Here is a 22,197-nt window from a genome sequence, read left to right on the forward strand (position 1 = left end):
TTCCATTTGGAAGGTTTATTTCTCAAACCATCAGGCCATTACATCACAGCAGTGCACAGTCTCAAGAAGGCATCCCCTACATCCCCACCCCTGCTCCACATCAGGTCCTCCCACTGTGGAGGGCAGCTCTGTGCTCTGCAAGTAGTCACCATCAAGAACCTCATAAGTGGCAGGATCAGAGAAAAACTGCTGGATCAGGAGATGCTGGGGAGAGATTGTGGTTAGGACCCAAGAGTTTTATAAATGAAGCTGCAGACAGATGAGTTCACTTTTACCTGCTGCCAACTGTGGGTCAGACTCCGTTGCTTTTTTCAGGTATAGTCAGTGGTGTCACAGTGAGCTGAAGTTCAGGCATCAAGGACACACCCATCTCTGTGGTTTAATGGTCATAACATCATGCACTTTAGTCTCTAGCATTGTTAGGATAACAGGAGCTGGCAACCCAGTCTGCTGTATACGTCAGTGGTAGTGTACCTTGCTCTGCAGATACATGGCTCTCCTGCTCATCTTTCTCAGTGATGGCAGTGTCGTATTCTGAACCTGTGAAAGTAGTCTAAACAGTTAGTGATGCAGAAAAAGGTGTTCAATTACCTTCCATTTAAGTTTACATACCCAGCATGGAGAGGTTTCCCTGCAGCATGCGTGCCATCAGCCGCTTGGCTTCAAGTAAAGGAACACGAGAGATGTGTACTCCCTCCAGCACTGCAGGGGGTGATGCATCACTCAATGATGATAGTGCAAGTGGGCCAACTTGGACATCCTGCAGCAATGCTGAGGATCACATGCAACCCTGAGGATTACTCACCCTCACAGAGCAACAGCTCACTGAGGCTGTTTAAACAAGTTAATCCTGCACAAGTCTGAAAGTTCTAGGTTCTTACACATAGATCCAGATGTTCTGAGCTCTGGTTCCCCAAGTTCCATCTGCACAGAAGCAGCCTGTGCCTCATTTTGTCCCTCACCAACTTTCTGCTTCTGTCTGAACTGCTCAAGCATCTGACAGCTTTCACACACAGCATCCTCCCCATCTGCAGACCTCCAACTAACACAACCAACCATGAAGCAGCAGCAGTCTGACTGCATGCACAATTTATTACATATACATACCTCCCACGGATGTAGGAGCATGCTCTGCTGGAGGAGGAACTTCGGAGATCAGCCTTCAGACTGCAGCTAATAAAGATCTGGGACATGGAACAAAAACTGAGAAGAGAAACAAACCACAACACCACCACTAGTGTTGGTGTGTTGTCAGTGTACCTGTGCACTGTGCACCTGCCTGAAGATGAAGGTCTGGAGCTGAAGATGGAGTTTATCAGGCTGAGTTCTAGCAAGGAAGTGAGACATGGAGCCCATCTGCTGTCCATCTGTAAAACACCTGCACATGCATGACAAATTCAAATGGTGCCCTTTTCCTTCTGAACCATTGAGAGAGTGAGTGTATAATAGTTAATGTGACCCGTCTTGTATAAACTTGTATCTGGGGACTGAATTTGCATCAGGGGTCATCGTAGCAACACAATCTTGAACAAACACTTGCAGCTCCAGCAAGGGTACAAACACCGATGCCTCGATGTTTATCATATCCCCCAGGTAGTATACGCCACTTCGCACTGCCAGCCAATCAGCTGCACAAACCAACAGGAAGTTACATAATGGAGAGTTCAGTATAAGCCACACACCACACATTTTTCCACTCACTAGTCATCAGCTGCAGAGTGAAGCGCAGGGAGTGTTCAGCAGCATGTGAACTCAAGTGAGGGAGCCACATGGGGACAACAGAGACACCATCAACACCAACCCTCCTGAAACACAGCAAAGGGAACATGCCCAAGTAGTATTTAGTCAACTGGAGTGAGGCCTTCATTTTCAGTGTGTCTTTAGGCATTAGAAGTTATTTCATGAAGTGACCCCACTCTAAGCCAGCCTTGTTTCAACATGCCTGGCTAATTTCCATCAAATTCAGCTCCAAACAAAGGGAGCTGTAGGCCATGCTGAATTACTATAGCACTTTTGGGTAAACCTGGGGGGGTTTCTAGTCAACAGGCTTAAACTCCAGGCCTAACCCTAAACTCAATTTATGAAACCTGAGATGGGGAAACTTTGCATCTTCCATTCCAGAACTGCTGATCCAAGTTCAGTCAAGCCAGTTTGTTCATGCCAAGCCAAGCACATGCTTTGCCAAAGAGGAGTGCTCCCATACTACAATTCACCATGGCAATCAGGGGAAACCTGAAGTGGGTTTGAATTCGCATGAATTTAAATAGTACCAAGATTGTAACAAGTCTATACATCAGACGACAGTAAACAAACTTTAGGCTAATGATCAGCTAGCACATCTAACCAGGGTCTCAGTTCTCTTGAGATCAGGATGGGAATCAACTCTGCTTCAACATCAGGTTAGAGGAAAGGCACTCCATAGCCAATAGCTGCTTCAGGGGCCAGGAGGGAAGACAAATGGGCTTGTTAAAGAAAGCCTGCCGGTGAACAGCTTTAGTTTACAGTCAGTTACTGTAGCAACTGACCCAGTTTGCATTACTGGTCTTTCTGGACAGGAAAGACTAGAGGTTCCACTCATCTCAGGGTTTATTAAATAAAATTTAAGCCACCACACAACTTACTAAACCCACTTTCTGGAACACCCCAAGCTCTGTCCAGTTAGTCGTGGAGTTTAGCCTTAATTCTATTGGCTAATCCTTGCACTTTCATGTTCCTTCAGGCAGGAACAATTGCTCCACTGTAGTTCACACTGAACAGATTTAAGAGAATATACCCCCACCACTTTAAGAATACCAGATGTAGGCAGTAATGCAACACATTTACTTGAGTAATGTACTTAAGTACACCAAGTACCCATTCTTTTTTTGGCAGCTTATGATAGAGATGAAAGTGGAGCAAAGAAAAAAAAAAAAATAAAAAAAAAAAGAGCCTGAACTTTTGAAAGTCAAACTAAGATTTGGGGGGGGGGGGGGGGGGGGGGGGGGGGCACAACATGCCCCAAAAATATTTTAAACATAACATGCAGTCTAGTACTTTTCACTAAAACAAGTTACAACTTAAGCCTCTCATGTACATTAATGATTAACATGTCAAAAATCTCAAGTTTAATTCCCCTAGTTAATGAGTAATTTTCAGGAGTGCATTTAGAAAAATGCAGTGATTTTCCTGGCTACACAGTTCATTACTTTGAAAAAAAAAAGATCAGACAGTTGAAGGTAAACTCAGCAAAATCTTAACAGTACTGTTAAAAAGTAAAGGTCTGTTAGAGTTTCTAAAGCTTTCAGGTTTCCATGTTGGGGACATTGAGTCTCGTTTATCAGAGTTGTGCATTTGCATAAGCTAAAGTGAACCAAATTTCCAATTCATATTTATGCGAGTTGAAGCCAATTGTTGACATTAGTTCATATTGTCTAAATTTAAACACCAAATTTCTCATGCAAGGTCAGGGGCATAGCTAGGATTTTTTTTTTGGGGTCGGACACACTGGCAGCCTGAGTGCATTATGTAACAAAATAATTCCCATTGCTAGTTTTAGGTAGTTTAGAAACCAGCTCTTCCATTATTGCTGTTTCTTCCATGTTTTCTTAATGTGTTCTAGAAACAGCACTAAAACTTAGCTTCAAAGCCACAAAATGCAACTTTGATGGAAAAAAAAAAATATATAAATTGCTTACCTCTCCATATCAAAAGGAGGAAAGTCTTGCTTGTTTTGACATGGCGAATTATTAACAAGAGGAAATACTTGTAATTCACAACTAGACTGCAGCTACACTGGCAGCTTGAACATGCTTTCTAGTGCGATTGTGTTGCGCAAAACAGGGTCAGTCTTGTGCGCCTAGGCACAGGCCATTAACAAACCTGTCCACAGGCGCGCCATTAACAAACACCTGTCTTTAATCAATGTACTATGTTTGGGCTATTTAAGGACCAGGCCCATGCAAGGACAATGCAAAAGTATTATGCTGCATCTAGGAACGTGAAAAATCCAAAAACAAGTCTCCATTTGGAAAACTGGAGATTTTCAAGAGTTGTCAAATATCCAGATTTCCAGGTAAATCTAGAAGCCTTTCATCCCTGTTATGACCAACTTCACTACATTTGAAAAGACATACTTTACTCCACTACATTTCTATCAAAGTCCTGTTACTCTGAAAGGGCTTTGAAAGGGGATGTTCCCCCCCCCCCCCCCTTCTAAAAAGCTCCCCCCCACCCCACAGGAGACACTGAAACAGCCCATCACTAGGGTCAGGCCATGTCCATAGGCTGTATAAAATCAAGTTCAAGGATTTCTCTGCAGCATTATTTAACACTGTTGATGGCAGAATGGAAGAAAGCAGTTATTTTGGGGAATGTATACACCCATGGCTATGTGAGAACCCATGTTTCAGTTTTCTGAAAGGAAGAAGTCACTTCATTTTAAGTGCTTGCCTAAAACAGAGCACAATCACGCCTACAAAAACTTGCCATCCAACCTGCAGAAGCATATTGAAGTACGTAAACATTTTATTCCAAGAGGAAGCTTGCAATGAAGTTGTCTGCTTTTAGAGCTAGTGACGTTGCAATAGCTATGCAGTCTGGTTAGTCAAATGACCTTCTATGAATTTGCCCCCCAAGTTGCCATAGCCTTGTCCACAGCCAACATTAACACATAGCTAGTTAACTTGGACACTTCACCAACTTCAGTTAACGTCACAGCTTCAACTATTTAGCTTAACATTAAGGTCACCATGATTCCACAGGCAGATTCATGTGCATGAATACATACCTGCGAGATGTGCACAAGACCTGCAAGATGGACAGTATTGTACTAGTCAGTCACAAATTGTAATCGTTTTGCTGTCAGATGGGAGGTTTTTTTGTCTTGCTTAAAGCAGTGTTGCTGTTGGGCAGTTAAGCTAGAGGTGTGGACCCAGGTTTTAAGCAGGTTGGATAGTCAATTTTCTGAGCAAGCTGCATTTACAGCTATTCCATTGTCTTCCTGATTAAGACAGAGCTGGGTCAGAACCCTACCATGCTGCTTTGTGGGGGTGGGAAGTGTTATAATATTTAAAAAAAAAAAAGGGGGGGGGTTCTTTTTCAGTTCAGTTGTGTTTCATTTTGTAACAGTTTACAGGTTCTACAAGCTAGTCAGTAAATCCAGCAAGTTGCCTCAAAGGCATTAGGTTTCGCAAGCATTGTGGCAATACAATGCATTGACAAGTTGTACTTTTAATACTCAAGTATGCACTTCAGTATATTAAACTTGACTGTACAACTGTCACTTGTATTAGAGTAACATTTGACCAGTGGGAGCTGTACTTTGAAGTAATGGAATTGGGTACTTTGTCCACCTCTGAAGAATCTTCATTTATCTAAAAATCAGACCATCATATGGCAGCAGCACAACAAAATCACACCGATCAAGAGGTTCAGTTAATGTTCACATGAAACATCAGAACAAAAACATGCAACCTGACTTGAACTGTGGCATGGTTGTTGACGCCAGAAGGGTTGGTTTGAGTTTCAGAAACAGCTGATATTCTCACACCACTTGGTCCAGTTTGTTTTCTTGGAGAAGTAATCATGCTGCATCACAAGCTTTCTAATTGCTAAAGTATTCTTTGCAATAATGTTTTAATCTCCTCATAACTTATTCAGCTGGAGTGAGTAGAGCAGCTCTCACTCATCTTATTCATTGTCATATCAATATTTCACTGCACTGATAAAGCTGATTAATGTAAACACTCATGAACCTCAACTCCAGCACTATATATAGAACATCCCTGAACTCACTGATCTTGGACCAACCAGTTGCATTAAACCAAAGGAATAGAATAAGTCCTACTTGTTAGCCAGCTCCCCCAACCTTGATCACATACCTCCTGTAAACACATTCCACAGGGACAGATGTCTTCTCGTATCGTGACACTCCATGGACAGAGGGAACAGGAGTATACACGAGGACATTAGTGTAAATGAGGGCATCAGCTGTTAGCTAGACAACACAAGAAATTACAAAGTTTAAAGCTTCATGTGCTACTGACCGTTCAAATCCCAGCACTACCAGAGATCATCATTACCACAGCATTTATAGACACTAGCACAGTGACCAAGGAATAGAGGACTAGAAGATGTCCACATTAACTACTAAATATATAGTAGTGGGTGTTCTACCAAATAGCGTGTGCCACAGTCCATGAGAGCAGCATGGAGAATGAACTCTTCAGAGGAGTTTTCAGTGACCCCACAGCGTTCTCCCAAGGTCAGATGCTCAGGATTAACAGGAACTCCAAGGTCAAACAAGTCAGCTTTAACGTGCACTTCCATGGCAGAGGGACTACAGATCACAGAAACCGTCTTAAGAACAAGACCAGGACATCTGGAGGACTCCAGTTGTCCCGTCACAGAAACATGCTCCTCCACCAGAGGATTAAAGACCTGAGAAGCTTCAGCATCTTCTACATGCTGAGTGACGTTCATGAAAACTCTTCCAAACTGCACACACAATACACACAGCGCCACACCCCACATTCTCACTAACCCAACCGGTGACCCTCAGTTAATTTAACACATAAACTAAAGTCAACCCCAGTTAAAGGCTCGGGGACCTTCCTCTGCTATTTGTATTCCTTTCGGAACCCAATTAATTAATATTAACACCTGACAGCTGGAAGGTTAACGTGAGGCTCCGCCCCGCAGACTACAGCAATCATGGCATCTCTGTTCCTTCCCTCCTTCATTTAATTTATTTCTTTAAGATTTTGGTGTTATTTTTAACGAAATATGCCATGAAATACACTACAATCCTAATTTAAAATTTGAATTATTTCGGAACAAGTCATTGCGAGAATAGAAATGAACAGGTCCTGGAAGGTGTATAAAATGTACCTGTAAGAATGGCCGAGTATTTAATTTGTCATCGCTTTTATATTGACCTTCGGATTAAAAAAGTGTAAAAGACTGCATTAAATGTTAAATTAAATTAAACGGGGTAAATAATTTATTTTCTCTTTAGTTTAGTTTAGCTCGCTGTTGTGAGGAGGTTTTGTGCGTCCGGTCAGGACCTGCAGCTCAAACTCAAAATGGCGGATTTTCAGAAAAACGGCTCGGAGCTTTGAAGAAAAAAACAAATATTAAAAAAATACAGTGAATATTTAAGCACATAAATATAAAGTCGTTCGTAACGTGGCTACTGTGTGTTTCATGTTAGTGTTTTTATAGAGATTTCGCTGCGCGCTGTTAGAATATCAGCTTTGTGGTTAAAAGGTAAGAACAGAGCAGCTTAGCAACAAGCGGCGGCTAAAAGCACCACAAAAACACTCACACTTTAACACTGAGGTTTAAACACCAACACTACAACACTGCTGCGATCTACGGAGGGAAAAGACAAAGAAAATTATGACTATTATACCGATGGCCGTTAAATGAGCATGTGTTCTAGTGGGGGGTTTTGGTGTGTGTATGTGAGGAGGATTCTGGGTTGCCAGATCTTCGCATCCAAAGCATCCCAGTCCAAAGAAAGTCACGAACTCAAAACCTGCTGATTTTGGCATTATGGTCATCGTTATTAAATGTGTTCTAATATATAAATAGTAAAGTTAGACCAAGTATATTTGTGTGTTAAACTAAGTGTAGTTTCCATAAATAGTCCTTTTGTGGTGTTAAATACATATTTTTGTGCAGTTCCACAGCAGACATCAGACCTGACAGCCTTGATGCCATTTATAACCATCACACTGCCGTGTGTGTGTGCGTTTTGTCTCTCAGGTTGTGTGTGTTTGTGTATGATCGAGCGATGGCAGAGGAGCGTAGGCAGAAGGCTTGTTCGGTGCTGTTTTCCACTGAGTCTATGAAGGTGATGGCGGAATGTGTTGGTGTGTCCCAGCTGCAGGAGGAGAGCTGTGTAGCCCTCAGTGAGGAGATCAGCTACAGGATAAAAGAGATTACTCAGGTACACACACACACACAGCCCAAATCTGTTTTATGTAGTGTATATGACTGGTGCTGTAGATAAACACACACAGTCAGTGCGTTTACATGCACATCCAAATCGAGCTGCTGTCGGTAATCGAGCAAAGGGTCCCAGCAGGGATGCCAGAGAAATCCAATCCTACATGCATACTGTGAAATCGAGCTATTGAGTGAGGTGCATTGTGCACCCGAGCCACAGGTGGCGCTACACGCCCTATCGTGTTGGTACACTTCCGGTTGTCGTCATGAAGAAGAGCTATTCAAGACCCTTTTCAGTCACGTGACCTTCGTAAACGCGACCACCATTTTGGACATGTAGCGGACTTCAGCTCGAATTGGTTTGAATGCGAGGAAGGCGACAAACGGAGAACATACAAGAAAAAGGAGCGAGATGCAGAAAACACCTTCACTATCCAGCATCGTAGGGCATTTACAGGGCGAGCAGAGGGAGAAATAACAACAGTAACGACACATTAGCAACGCCGTACAGAAATAACGGTTTATGGCACAGACCCTTTCGGTTCTCGCTCATCTAGCTGCTACAATGACTGCTTAGACTGCAACAATAATACCTAACACACATTTAAGTATCCGTCGTAAAGACGTGAAACTCGTCGAGTGACGAGTGTGTTCATTGATAAGCTAACACAATCTAAAAGTAGACATACCATCACACTGCCCTGGCGCTGTGTACAGTTTACCTTCTATGGTTTGTGCACTCACTAGTTGCCATTACTTTCTCCAACCGTTGTTACAGATTACAGGGAACGGCCTGGATTTAAGAGACAAATACATGTTCCTCTTATTTTGAACACTTATTTGTAGGCAGTGCTTAATTTGTAAAGTGGGAGGTCCCGGAGCGCAGAGGATGAGCGGCTCCGGTGCGGAAAAAAAGAGGAGAGGGGCGGGGCGCGGCGCTGCGCTTCTGGGCATGTTTTGTAATAACACTGCAAATTAAGTTCATCTGCAGATATTTTGTGGATGTCGTTTCATGAGAGAAATCACCAACAAGACAGATATCAAAATCAGACATTAACACTAAATAAACTTGCATTTTTTTATTTAATTATTATTATTATTATTATTTTGTTACATAGTCAAAAGAGGTGTCGGATCACCGGATCCAGTGTAAATAGCTGCCGGAGCCAACGCCCGAGGTTCCGGAGCGCGCTCCGGCTTGCTCCCCCTCAAATTAAGCGCTGTTTGTAGGACACTGCCTCTGATCTGTCCTACAGTCTACCAACAGCAAAGAAACACAACGCTAACTAATAGCTACTACAGAAGAACAAAGAGGTTACAATGGGTTATTTTAGCCTATTTGGTTACACACTCGCCGCCACAGAATGTTAACAGCAATGTAATGCCTTTTCTGGCTAATTTTATTCGTCTTACCTCCAACAAAGTGGTCACTGCACAAGCGTTGGTGTGCCGCTATCCATCTTCTCCGTCGGTCAGCATCTACCGGGATCTGATAAAATGATAACCCTTGCCTTGTTTGTTGATGGTTACTACATCCAGGTGCACAACAATATAGTGGCATGATGGAAGTCTTGCTGAAAATAAACACTTTCTTTGCTGCCGTTCCTCAATGCTGGCTGTGGTAAACTACTGGTAGTACATGTCCAAAATGGCGGCCGCGTTTGTCGTGACGTCACGTGAAAAGGGTCCATAAACAAAGGGACTACAGGTGGAAATTAGCATGTACTGCTATAACCTGGGACAGACATCTGTCCTTACCACAAGGATAATGTTTAATTTGTGCACTGTCCCTTTTAAAAATAAAATAAACTCTAAACTCTAAGAAGAGTGTTTGTAGTTTGTATGTTCGAACAGAAGTGTTCCTAATAAAGTGGGCGGCTAAGGTGAAGTGTCATGCCGACCGAGGCTGTTGTGTTTCCCGCTTGTGGTCTCGTCACTCGTCACTTCCGGAAGGGGCAGTGCTGAAGTAAGTAGATCGAATACGTAGCTCGATAGGGTTACATGCACTAAGTAGCTCGGCAGAAATCGCATAATCTAGGTCGTGTAGCTCGATTGCGAGAAATCAAGTTCGGTTCAATTTCAGCCGAGCTAAGGTGTTTACATGCCATTTAGAACTTCGATTTCAGACGAGCAACGGCAGAAATTCGATTTTCTCTATGTGCATGTAAACGCACTGATTGATTGGAGTTACACTTCAGCCTGAGAGGACTCTGTATGTGTGTGTGTGTGTGTGTGTGTGTGTGTGTGTGTGTGTGATAGGATGCAGTGAAGTTCATGCACCATGGCAAACGACGCAAACTGACAACAAGTGACATCGACCATGCCCTCAAACTGAAAAATGTGGAGGTGAGATGTGCGTATACACACACACACACATGTACCCACATATACATATATCCTCACTCACTGTTTGAGCGTGTGTGTGTGTGTGTGTGATATATGGTATAGCATCTGGTCATGTTCTGACTGCACTTAAGAGAGTAAGAATTATTCACATCATGAAAAAACCCACTTGGGATGCCTCAGACATCAGAAATTACCAACCTGTTTCACTCTCTTTTCTTTTTAAAGTTCTTGAACACACTGTCTCACCCAGCTGTAGATCTGAATCAGTCTGGCTTCAAGTCAACACACTCCACAAAAACTGCCCTCATGGCCATCACTTAAAAGCTCCATGCTTTCCAACCTCTGAAGAACACAGACTCCAGAATGCAGCTGCATGATTTGTGTTTAACCTTCCTAAGTTCCTCCACACCACCCGTTGCTATGCTTTTTCCACTGGCTTCCTATAGCTGCTGCATTAGATATAAAACACTGATGCTCACTTACAGAGCCAATTAATGGGCCAGCTTCCCCCTACCTTAAAGATCTTCTCACACCCCTACACTGCACCCTGCTCGCCCTGAAGGCCTCCGCATGCTCGTGCGACAAGGCTTTCGCAGACAGCTTTTCGCAGACAGTTGTGATTTATTGTTGAGCGGGGATAATAGGCGTGCGCGATGTTATTCACCGGCACAACGCAAGGGGGCGCGAAGTCGCTAGGAGTAGTTGGTGGGTGTGGTTAGTGGAGTGTTTATCCTCCGGTTACTTATAATGACTAGAACTTTTTTTTTTATATAATGACTAGAACTGGAGTCGTATAGATGTACGTACTTCCTCAATCAACCGCTCTTCGTGCTGCTCCATCTTCGCTCGTGTTTTTAAAAATGCCGGTCGTGAAAACAAACCAAACCGGGAAAGTAGGGAAGCGGAAGTGCGTGTACAGCGGATGTAGAGTGGACCAATCAGAGCCCTCTTGTCTGCGAGGCTTCTGCGGTGGTCACAATTTTTGGGAGGTGCGCGCAGAGCGTCTGCGAAGGTGGGGGGGGCTACGCAAACGCTATCTGCGACACCGTCTGCGAGGACTGGGTTGTCAGCATAAATTGGCCTTGAGCCTCAAGCACTGCTCAACTCGTCCCACCATCTCTCAGAGTACAAGGAACATCTGCATCAAGACGCTTCTCTGTCCTGCACTCAGGTGGTGAACAAACGTCCCCTGGCAGGAGAACAGCTGAGTCACTGACTGTTTTCAAAGAAAGACTAAAGACCTACCTCTTCACCAAGCCCTTTGGTGATTTTTTTTTTATTTATTGTTCCCCAGCAGGGTTTGATACAAGGCTTCCCCAGAAAAAAAAAATCAGAGCGGTGCTACTGATATGGAGCACAGCCTGTAAGGGTTGGCCCGGCCTGGAGGGCCCTGAAGGCTGCTGGGGGGTCTGGGGGCGTGCTCCCCCAGAAATTTTTGAAATTAGAGACTTCAAATGGTGCACTCTGGTGGCATCTAGGGCTGATTTAGGCACAATTCAACATTATTAAATTTGCTGTTTTTTACCTTGTCAAATATGCAAGGGGCAAATGAAGAGGCGTGCGAGCTGGATCCTATCCCAGCTGACTACAGGCGAAAGGCGGGGTTCACCCTGGACAAGTCGCCAGGTCATCACAGGGCTGACACATAGACACAGACAACCATTCACACTCACATTCACACCTACGCTCAATTTAGAGTCACCAGTTAACCTAACCTGCATGTCTTTGGACTGTGGGGGAAACCGGAGCACCCGGAGGAAACCCACGCGGACACGGGGAGAACATGCAAACTCCGCACAGAAAGGCCCTCGCCGGCCCCGGGGCTCGAACCCAGGACCTTCTTGCTGTGAGGCGACAGCGCTAACCACTACACCACCGTGCCGCCCGCAAAGTTAGATTTGAAATGAAAATATTTCATAGCACGCCTCTTCATTTTCTGATGCCAGGAACAGAATCCAGGGGCGGCACGGTGGTGTAGTGGTTAGCGCTGTCGCCTCACAGCAAGAAGGTCCGGGTTCGAGCCGCGTGGCCAGCAAGGGCTTTTCTGTGCGGAGTTTGCATGTTGTCCGCGTGGGTTTCCTCCGGGTGCTCTGGTTTCCCCCACAGTCCAAAGACATGCAGGTTAGGTTACAGTGGTGCTTGAAAGTTTGTGAACCCTTTAGAATTTTCTATATTTCTGCATAAATATGACCTAAAACATCATCAGATTTTCACACAAGTCCTAAAAGTAGATAAAGAGAACCCAGTTAAACAAATGACACAAAAAATATTATACTTGGTCATTTATTTATTGAGGAAAATGAGCCAATGTTACATATCTGTGAGTGGCAAAAGTATGTGAACCTTTGCTTTCAGTATCTGGTGTGACCCCCTTGTGCAGCAATAACTGCAACTAAACGTTTGCGGTAACTGTTGATCAGTCCTGCACACCGGCTTGGAGGAATTTTAGCCCGTTCCTCCGTACAGAACAGCTTCAACTCTGGGATGTTGGTGGGTTTCCTCACATGAACTGCTCGCTTGAGGTCCTTCCACAACATTTCCATTGGATTAAGGTCAGGACTTTAACTTGGCCATTCCAAAACATTAACTTTATTCTTCTTTAACCATTCTTTGGTAGACCAAGTTGTGTGCTTAGGGTCGTTGTCTTGCTGCATGACCCACCTTCTCTTGAGATTCAGTTCATGGACAGATGTCCTGACATTTTCCTTTAGAATTTGCTGGTATAATTCAGAATTCATGGTTCCATCAATGATGGCAAGCCGTCCTGGCCCAGATGCAGCAAAACAGGCCCAAACCATGATACTACCACCACCATGTTTCACAGATGGGATAAGGTTCTTATGCTGGAATGCAGTGTTTTCCTTTCTCCAAACATAACGCTTCTCATTTAAACCAAAAAGTTCTATTTTGGTCTCATCCGTCCACAAAACATTTTTCCAATAGCCTTCTGGCTTGTCCACGTGATCTTTAGCAAACTGCAGATGAGCAGCAATGTTCTTTTTGGAGAGCAGTGGTTTTCTCCTTGCAACCCTGCCATGCACACCATTGTTGTTCAGTGTTTTCCTGATGGTGGACTCATGAACATTAACATTAGCCAATGTGAGAGAGACCTTCAGTTGCTTATAAGTTACCCTGGGGTCCTTTGTGACCTCGCCGACTATTACACGCCTTGCTCTTGGAGTGATCTTTGTTGGTCGACCACTCCTGGGGAGGGTAACAATGGTCTTAAATTTCCTCCATTTGTACACAATCTGTCTGACTGTGGATTGGTGGAGTCCAAACTCTTTAGAGATGGTTTTGTAACCTTTTCCAGCATGATGAGCATCAACAGCACTTTTTCTGAGGTCCTCAGAAATCTCCTTTGTTCGTGCCATGATACACTTCCACAAACGTGTTGTGAAGATCAGACTTTGATAGATCCCTGTTCTTTAAATAAAACAGGGTGCCCACTCACACCTGATTGTCATCCCATTGATTGAAAACACCTGACTCTAATTTCACCTTCAAATTAACTGCTAATCCTAGAGGTTCACATACTTTTGCCACTCACAGATCTATAATATTGGATCATTTTCCTCAATAAATAAATGACCAAGTATAATATTTTTGTCTAATTTGTTTAACTGGGCTCTCTTTATCTACTTTTGGGACTTGTGTGAAAATCTGATGATGTTTTAGGTCATATTTATGCAGAAATATAGAAAATTCTATAGGGTTCACAAATTTTCAAGCACCACTGTAACTGGTGACTCTAAATTGAGCGTAGGTGTGAATGTGAGTGTGAATGGTTGTCTGTGTCTATGTGTCAGCCCTGTGATGACCTGGCGACTTGTCCAGGGTGAACCCCGCCTTTCGCCCGTAGTCAGCTGGGATAGGATCCAGCTCGCCTGCGACCCTGTAGAACAGGATAAAGCGGCTAGAGATAATGAGATGAGAAGAGGAACAGAATCCAGCTCAAATCATACAGCAACGCCATCGAGTGACCAGCGCCTAGAATGTGGTTTTATGTATGGTTGTGAATGGCAGTCAGTGCACGCAGCGAAACCCTTTATTTTCACTTCTGGGTCGAGTACCAAGATAGTCTAGACCTATATATTACAATATCTTCCTATTTCTGTAGTTACTGCTCATTTTCAGAGGGGAATAGGAGATATTTAGGTATGGAAAGTACTCTGCATTGTTCAATTTATGGTATCGGGTTTTGTTTTTTGGTTGTTTTTTTGGTTGTGTAAGTGACAGCGCGGCGCTGACGTCTCACAGCCTGGCGGAGTGCCGTGTATCTGCGCTTTGGGGAAAGCCCTGTGATGGGACTCTTAGTCCTCGACCTAATGAGGCTGTGCTCTCCAAAGCACTTCTGTAAGTCACTCTGGATAAGGGTGTCTGCTAAATGCCATAAATGTAACTCTGTGTGTCTGTGTGTGTGTATACAGCCTCTGTACGGGTTTCAGACTCAGGAGTTTATTCCGTTTCGTTTTGCGAGTGGTGGAGGGCGTGAGCTTCACTTTTATGAGGAGAAGGAGGTGGACCTGAGTGACATCATCAACACACCCCTTCCCCGCGTGCCCCTCGATGTCTCACTCAAGGGTAACACTTATATACACACACACCACACCTCAACCCAACTGAACACCTGAATGATGTGTTGAATAATGTGCTTTCCACATCCATTATCACAACACCAACTGAGGGAAGAAGAATGGTTCTCCATCGCTCCAGTAACATACACCATGCTGACTTTAACATTAATTTGTTACCTGTCTGTGTGTACATACAGAATATATGTAGTGTGTTTCAAACAGTTCTGATTGTGTGTGTGTGTGTGTGTGTGTGTGCGTGTGCGCATGCAGCTCACTGGTTGAGTATTGATGGTGTTCAACCTGCAATCCCAGAAAATCCACCTCCAGGTAAGAGAACAAATCTTTCTTTCTCTCTCTCACTCACACACACACACACACACACACACACACTCTGAAAAAGTTATTGTTTAAATAAACTGTCTGTCTGTCTGTCTGTTTCTTAGTATCTAAGGAGCAGCAGAAGTCGGAGTCGTCTGAGCCTCTGAAGGCGGTTAAACCCGGTCAGGAGGAGGACGGCTCCATTCAGAATAAGGCTCAGGGCACTGCCTCTGCAGAGGTCAAAGGTCAGTGTCAGGTTCACTGTTACATTACAGGTGTGCCTCAAGTGCTTGTGTTTAAACTATTCTTATTATTATAATTATAATATTAGAAACAGGGTTCGTACGGTCATGAAAAACCTGGAAAAGTTTTGGAATTTTAAAATTAAATTTCCAGGCCCTGGAAAAGTTATGGAAAAAAGTATTTTGTTCAGAAGTTTTGGAAAAGTCATGGAAATTGATGTGCCGTAATAAAATGTAAATCGCCACGAGTTGTCTTGGAAATGTTGTCTAGCGCAGTCTGCGTAGCCTACTGGCTATGCCTGTTGACTGCCACACCCAGTGTTGCCAGATTGGGCGGTTTTCAAATTAGGCAGGTTTTAGTGCCTCCAGGCGGTTTTTGAGCATTTTTTGGGCTGGAAATCATCAGTCACATCTGGCAACCCTGGCCACACCCTCCTCGTAACGTGCAACGTGCTAGTAGTTGTAGTGTGCTAGGTGTGGTGCGTCAAGTTTGGGGATGCTGGGACCTCCCCTGCCCGAGCTACAAGCGTCCAAAGTCGGGCTGGAGCCCGGGATAGAAACGAAACCTAAGCGGAGCGCCGCGGCGAATTACATCCTGAGGCGCGGGGCTAGTGCGCCCTGCCCACACTGGTTCTTTGGGGGGAGGGCAGAGGACTCTGGCTGTCAAGTTTGGGGCAGCTGGGACCTCCCCTGCCCGAGCTACGGGTGTGTAAAGTCAGGCTGGAGCCCGGGATAGAAACGAAACCTAAGCGGAGCGCCGCGGCGCGCCTCGGGGCGAATTACGATGCTGGAGCCCTGGAGCTCTCGTTTGATGTTTGATGTTTTTTTTTTTTTGCGTGTACAGATGGTAAATAAGATATTGGGTTGGATAATATCCTCAGTTTTATGACTCTTGAGAGTTTTGCGTTTTAAAGGATAAAAAGACTTAATTTGTAATAGGTGAAGCCATATTAGCCTAGCCATTTCTTAATCTTGTGTATTCTCTGAATTTGGATGTCACAATTGATTTTATTTTGCTTAAATTTATAGGAAAGGGATGGAAATAGACATTCCACTTTTTTCAGATTTTCACCCTCTATTTTCATTTTTTTATGATGCCATTTAGGCGATGCTTAATATTCAGTGTAGGGCCCTGAGGACCTTGCTGGATTTGGATGTAAATGTTGTTGATTAAACTGATTGAAGACAGAAATAAATAGACATTCAATGTTGTCTTCAAATTGTAACTCTTCATTTCCGCATTTACGATATCATTTAGGCAATGGTTAAATTACAATATAGGCCTATTGTGAAAGCACCTGTAAATTTCAGTAGTCTGCCTGTGTGCATATGGGGGGGGCGTCATAGTGCCAAAGTACCAAAATGCTTGTCTCATCTCATCTCATTATCTCTAGCCGCTTTATCCTTCTACAGGGTCGCAGGCGAGCTGGATCCTATCCCAGCTGACTACGGGCGAAAGGCGGGGTACACCCTGGACAAGTCGCCAGGTCATCACAGGGCTGACACATAGACACAGACAACCATTCACACTCACATTCACACCTACGCTCAATTTAGAGTCACCAGTTAACCTAACCTGCATGTCTTTGGACTGTGGGGGAAACCGGAGCACCCGGAGGAAACCCACGCGGACACGGGGAGAACATGCAAACTCCACACAGAAAGGCCCTCGCCGGCCCCGGGGCTCGAACCCAGGACCTTCTTGCTGTGAGGCGACAGCGCTAACCACTACACCACCGTGCCGCCCCAAAATGCTTGTAATGCACAAATTACAAAGTTATGGGCCTGGGCAGGGGGTGGGTTGCTGAGAGCATGGGCTATGGGTTTGGGACAGATGGACTGGATATTTGGGGAAACATGGATTGTGGGTGTGTACTTGCATATGTGATGTGAAGGGGCATGAGGTACAGTACTGTAGTTGTCTATGTGTGTGTGAAGAAAGGGGGCAACAGTGTTGTGAATGGTGACGTGAAATAGGTATGTGTATGATGTGATTGTGCATGAGGGGGCTGCTATGTAAACTAGTGTTGGGGGCTGTGCTATAAATGCGATGAGCAGTGATGAACTAGCGATGGTCATGGAAATTCAGTAAAAGGTTTTGGAAAAGTCATGGAAAAAAACTGGTGAAAAAGTGTAAGAACCCTGTAGAAAGCTCTGGGGGCGGTACGGTGGTGTAGTGGTTAGCGCTGTCACCTCACAGCAAGAAGGTCCAGGTTCGAGCCCCGTGGCCAGCGAGGGCCTTTCTGTGTGGAGTTTGCATGTTCTCCCCGTGTCCGCGTGGGTTTCCTCCGGGTGCTCCGGTTTCCCCCACAGTCCAAAGACATGCAGGTTAGGTTAACTGGTGACTCTAAATTGAGCGTAGGTGTGAATGTGAGTGTGAATGGTTGTCTGTGTCTATGTGTCAGCCCTGTGATGACCTGGCGACTTGTCCAGGGTGAACCCCGCCTTTCGCCCGTAGTCAGCTGGGATAGGATCCAGCTCGCCTGCGACCCTGTAGAAATTCTGTAAAGCTGCTTTGCGACAATGTTTATTGTTAAAAGCGCTATACAAATAAACTTGATTTGATTTGATTTAGAACAAGATAAAGCGGCTACAGATAATGAGATGAGATGAGAAAGCTCTGATCGTTTCAATCACAGGTCATGAGAAAGTTGTGTTAATGTGCAGTGATGGAGAGGTGTTGTTTATTAACGCAGTGCAATGATGGAGGGGTGTGGTTTATTAACGCGGTGCAGTGATGGAGGGGTGTGGTTTATTAACACGGTGCACTGATGGAGGGGTGTGGTTTATTAACACGGTGCACTGATGGAGGGGTGTGGTTTATTAACATGATTATTGTGTGTTAATTATTTTTTAGGAAAGGAGAAGTTGCGACTGAAGCCCCGCAGTACACATGAGCTCTCTGTGGAACAGCAGCTCTATTATAAAGAGATCACTGAGGCCTGTGTGGGGTCTTGCGAGGCCAAGAGAGCTGTACGTGCGTGTGTGTGTGTGTGTGTGTGTGTACACTATGTGGGAGAGAGACATTAGCTAAGTTGTATTATGTAGAGAAGCTTATATTAGCTGTTAGGGTACTTGTAATTGAGATCAGATCTGTGTGTCTAATCCTCTACAGAGCAGTTACACACAGTTATATTCACTGCTTCATCACTTAGTATTTCATTTTAACAGCAGCACACACGCATTTACTTACATGATTACATACAGCATTTAAACCATGGTGAAGCTGCTGCAAGTTAAATAGTGTTAGTGTGTGTAGTAATGTGACTAACTGTAGTGTAATTACTGAACTAGTGTTTATTACAGCATTACTGTTTTGCACACACTGTGTCGTGTGTGTGTGTGTGTGTGTGTGTGTGTGTCCTGTAGGAGGCGCTGCAAAGTATAGCCACAGACCCGGGTCTGTACCAGATGCTGCCCCGTTTCAGCACCTTCATCTCTGAGGGGGTAAGTCTGGTGTGTGTGAGAGAGAGAGAGTATGAAAACCTCACTATGTTGTACACACTGTGCCCACACTCACAGTATATCTTCCTGTACACTGAGGGAAATAAACTCCCCGGCCACTTTAATAGGAACTTGTTGATGCTAAGATCCCTGTTCTTGGCTGCAGGAGTGGAACCCAATGTGTTCTTCTACTGTTGCATGCTGAGATGCTTTTCTGCTCACCACGGTTGTAAAGAGTGATTATATGAGTTACTATATCCTTCCTGGCAGCTCAAACCAATCTATCCATTTCCCTCTGACCCTCTCTCATCAACAAGGTGTTTGTTTCCACCCACAGAACTGTCACTCACTCAGTGTTTTTTTGTTTTGCGCACCATTCTGTGTAAACGCTAGAGACTGTTGTGTGTGAAAACCCCAGATCAGCAGCTTCTGAAATACTCAAACCAGTCCATCTGACTCAAACCAACACCCATACCACAGTGAAAGTCACAGAGATCAGTGTTTCCCATTCTGATGTTTGAAGGGAACATTAAATGAAGCTCTTGATTTGTATCTGCATGATTTGATGCATTGTGCTGCTGTCAAGGGATTGGCTGATTAGAGAACTGCATCAAACAGCATGTGGATGTCGGGGTGTTCCTAATAAAGTGGCCAGTGAGTGTGCATCAGTCTCTGTTCTTTCACCAGGAGAGTTTCCCTCAGATCTAGTCTCAGGGATGAGAATTTTCCGCCGATCGGCGGATTTCCGACTTTTTCAGACCAAAATGATCATTTTTGAGCGTGGGCGCGCAACATTAAGGTCTGCATCACGCATCTTAGAATGTGCGCGCGCGAGGGAGACTGTGCTTGTTCATGTAGCGCATGCCAGACAAAGAGCATCCTGATTGGGTTACTCAGCAAAATAAGCCAATCAGCTTTCAGTGTGGGTGGGCTTTTATCTCTGATGCGCCGTTTACACATACCCGGGCATTTTTAAAAACGAATATTTTCTAAACTCTGTTTTCCAAAATAACTTCGTGCACACAGCTGCGTTTTTTTAAAAATTACGTTTATATTGATCCGCATAAATACGCTGTCAAGAGCTGTTAAACTCTCTCTCTCTCATCAATACATACACACACACTCTCTCTCTCTCTCTCCCTCCTTCATACACACACACTCTTTCTCTCCCTCTCTCACACTCCTCTCCCTCACACACACACTTTCTCTCTGTCTCTCACCCCCTCTCTCCGGCCAGGTCCCGGAAGTGACAGTGCTGCCCTAAACTGTGTTAAATGGAACAGGGGGTCGGGCCTTTCCTCCTCGTTTGTCGTTTTTTTTTGATATTTCAAAAGTATTGTATGAACATTTTGGCACAAAATTGATTCCATAGATAACCGGAATAATCTAACGAGGAGGAAAGGCCCGACCCCCTGTTCCATTTAACACAGTTTAGGGCAGCACTGTCACTTCCGGGACCTGGCCGGAGAGAGGGGGTGAGAGACAGAGACAAAGTGTGTGTGTGAGGGAGAGGAGTGTGAGAGAAAGAGTGTGTGTGTATGTATTGATGAGAGAGAGAGAGAGAGAGAGAGAGAGAGAGAAGCAAACAGGTGAATATAGCTCTTAATAACAGAAATGCTGCTACTCTTGAGTGTTTCCATGCTTGTCATATGGTCGCTCTTTTGTGGCGTGAAGATTGCCTAAAACTCCGTTTTGGTCTCTTTACACACAAACGCAAAACGGAGTTTTCAAAAAATCTCCACTTTTGCTGGGGTTTTTAGAAAGAATTGTTTTCAGAGGAAAAAACTCCGTTTGTATATAAACGAAAGGCACAAACGAAGGCAAAGGTCTGCGTTTTTAAAAATACCCGGGTATGCGTAAACGGCGCCTGAGTCAGTCCAGCCTACAGGATCGGCATGGCAGAGAGCGCGCGTGCGCCCCAAAAAACCAAAGTACAGTACAAAACCCACTTCAGCTCAGATTACACAAAAGAATCTCCCTGTCTAATAATAAATAAAAATAAATAAATAAATAGCCAAAAATCATTAGCCCCTGGGCCATGGGCCCCGCCCTGGTTTTTTCAGACTTTTTAAATATTTTTCATTCTCATCCCTGTAGTCTGTTTCACTAAGGAACCCAGACAGAGAACACAGAATATTTATGGGATTAGTGTCTGATGCTGTTTTATCCAATATCCATGTAATTACATCAAAAAAGGACAGAAACAGACTAATATGAATCTCTCTCTCTTTCTCTCAGGTGCGTGTGAATGTGGTTCAGAATAATCTGGCATTGTTGATTTACCTGATGAGGATGATGAAGGCTCTGATGGATAACCCAACCCTTTACCTGGAGAAATATGTACGTCTCAGTCTGAAATGTGCACTTCTGCCCTCGTCCTGAGTAATCCAGCACTCTAATAGAGAACCTTAATACATGCAATGTGTCCATAATTAGTGAAATTTTTAAGGGCCTTGCTCAAGAGCCCAACTGTGACAGCTTGGTGTTTGAACCTCAGACTGGTTAAGAATCTTGACTATTGAGCCACAGGAACTCTTGGGTTGAGCAGCTGTAATACTGATTTTTCAGTATTTTGCATGTGCAGTGCTGATTAGTTCACCTTCTGGTCCATGCAATTGAGGAAGTGAGGTCATGTGTAGTTTCAGTGGGATGAACTGTAGTCCAACATCCATCCATCCATCCATTATCTGTAGCCGCTTATCCTGTACAGGGTCATGGGCAAGCTGGATCCTATCCCAGCTGACTACGGGTGAAAGGCGGGGTTCACCCTGGACAAGTCGCCAGGTCATCACAGGGCTGACACATAGACACAGACAACCATTCACACTCACATTCACACCTACGCTCAATTTAGAGTCACCAGTTAACCTAACCTGCATGTCTTTGGACTGTGGGGGAAACCGGAGCACCCGGAGGAAACCCACGCGGACACGGGGAGAACATGCAAACTCCACACAGAAAGGCCCTCGCCGGCCACGGGGCTCGAACCCAGGACCTTCTTGCTGTGAGGCAACAGTGCTAAACTGCTACACCACTGTGCCGCCCGTAGTCCAACACGTTCATTAATAAAATATGAACACGTTCCAGTGAATATAAGTCAGTTAATTAGGTAATTAAGTTAAATAACCTGTCGTGTGTGTGTGTGTAGCTGCATGAGCTTCTCCCTGCGGTTATGACGTGTATAGTGAGTAAACAGCTGTGTCTGAGGCCAGATGTGGATAATCACTGGGCTCTCAGGGACTTTGCGGCACGTCTCATGGCACAGAGCTGCAAAACCTTCAGCACCACCACCAACAACATCCAGTCCCGCATCACTAAGACCTTCAGCAAGGTGTGTGTGT

At 44.5% G+C, this 22,197-nt stretch overlaps 2 protein-coding genes across 2 annotated transcripts in view; one reads left to right on the top strand and one right to left on the bottom strand.

Moving 5' to 3' along the window:
* LOC132875805 (zona pellucida sperm-binding protein 3-like) lies at window positions 1–7,414 on the bottom strand. The gene is made up of 12 exons (XM_060912879.1): window positions 7,391–7,414; window positions 6,154–6,316; window positions 5,859–5,974; window positions 1,702–1,805; window positions 1,460–1,628; window positions 1,261–1,378; window positions 1,108–1,184; window positions 882–1,042; window positions 613–771; window positions 475–540; window positions 276–372; window positions 1–204 (listed from the first exon to the last, which is right to left on the bottom strand). The coding sequence occupies exons 2-11, from the start codon at window positions 6,304–6,306 to the stop codon at window positions 293–295; spliced, it is 1,203 nt and encodes a 400-aa protein (XP_060768862.1). The 5' UTR covers window positions 6,307–6,316; window positions 7,391–7,414; the 3' UTR covers window positions 1–204; window positions 276–292.
* Window positions 7,045–22,197, top strand: part of taf6 (TAF6 RNA polymerase II, TATA box binding protein (TBP)-associated factor) — a 24,406-nt gene continuing 9,253 nt past the window's right edge. Inside the window, exons 1-10 of the mRNA XM_060912878.1 lie at window positions 7,045–7,245; window positions 7,747–7,930; window positions 10,189–10,275; window positions 14,706–14,859; window positions 15,123–15,179; window positions 15,296–15,415; window positions 18,270–18,385; window positions 18,782–18,859; window positions 21,095–21,196; window positions 22,005–22,187. Coding sequence (XP_060768861.1) covers window positions 7,775–7,930; window positions 10,189–10,275; window positions 14,706–14,859; window positions 15,123–15,179; window positions 15,296–15,415; window positions 18,270–18,385; window positions 18,782–18,859; window positions 21,095–21,196; window positions 22,005–22,187 — 1,053 coding nt within the window. The 5' untranslated portion in view covers window positions 7,045–7,245; window positions 7,747–7,774. The remainder of the gene's footprint in view (window positions 7,246–7,746; window positions 7,931–10,188; window positions 10,276–14,705; window positions 14,860–15,122; window positions 15,180–15,295; window positions 15,416–18,269; window positions 18,386–18,781; window positions 18,860–21,094; window positions 21,197–22,004; window positions 22,188–22,197) is intronic.

This window comes from Neoarius graeffei, chromosome 28 (genome assembly GCF_027579695.1).
Source record: "Neoarius graeffei isolate fNeoGra1 chromosome 28, fNeoGra1.pri, whole genome shotgun sequence".
In the NCBI taxonomy this organism is placed as follows: domain Eukaryota; kingdom Metazoa; phylum Chordata; class Actinopteri; order Siluriformes; family Ariidae; genus Neoarius; species Neoarius graeffei.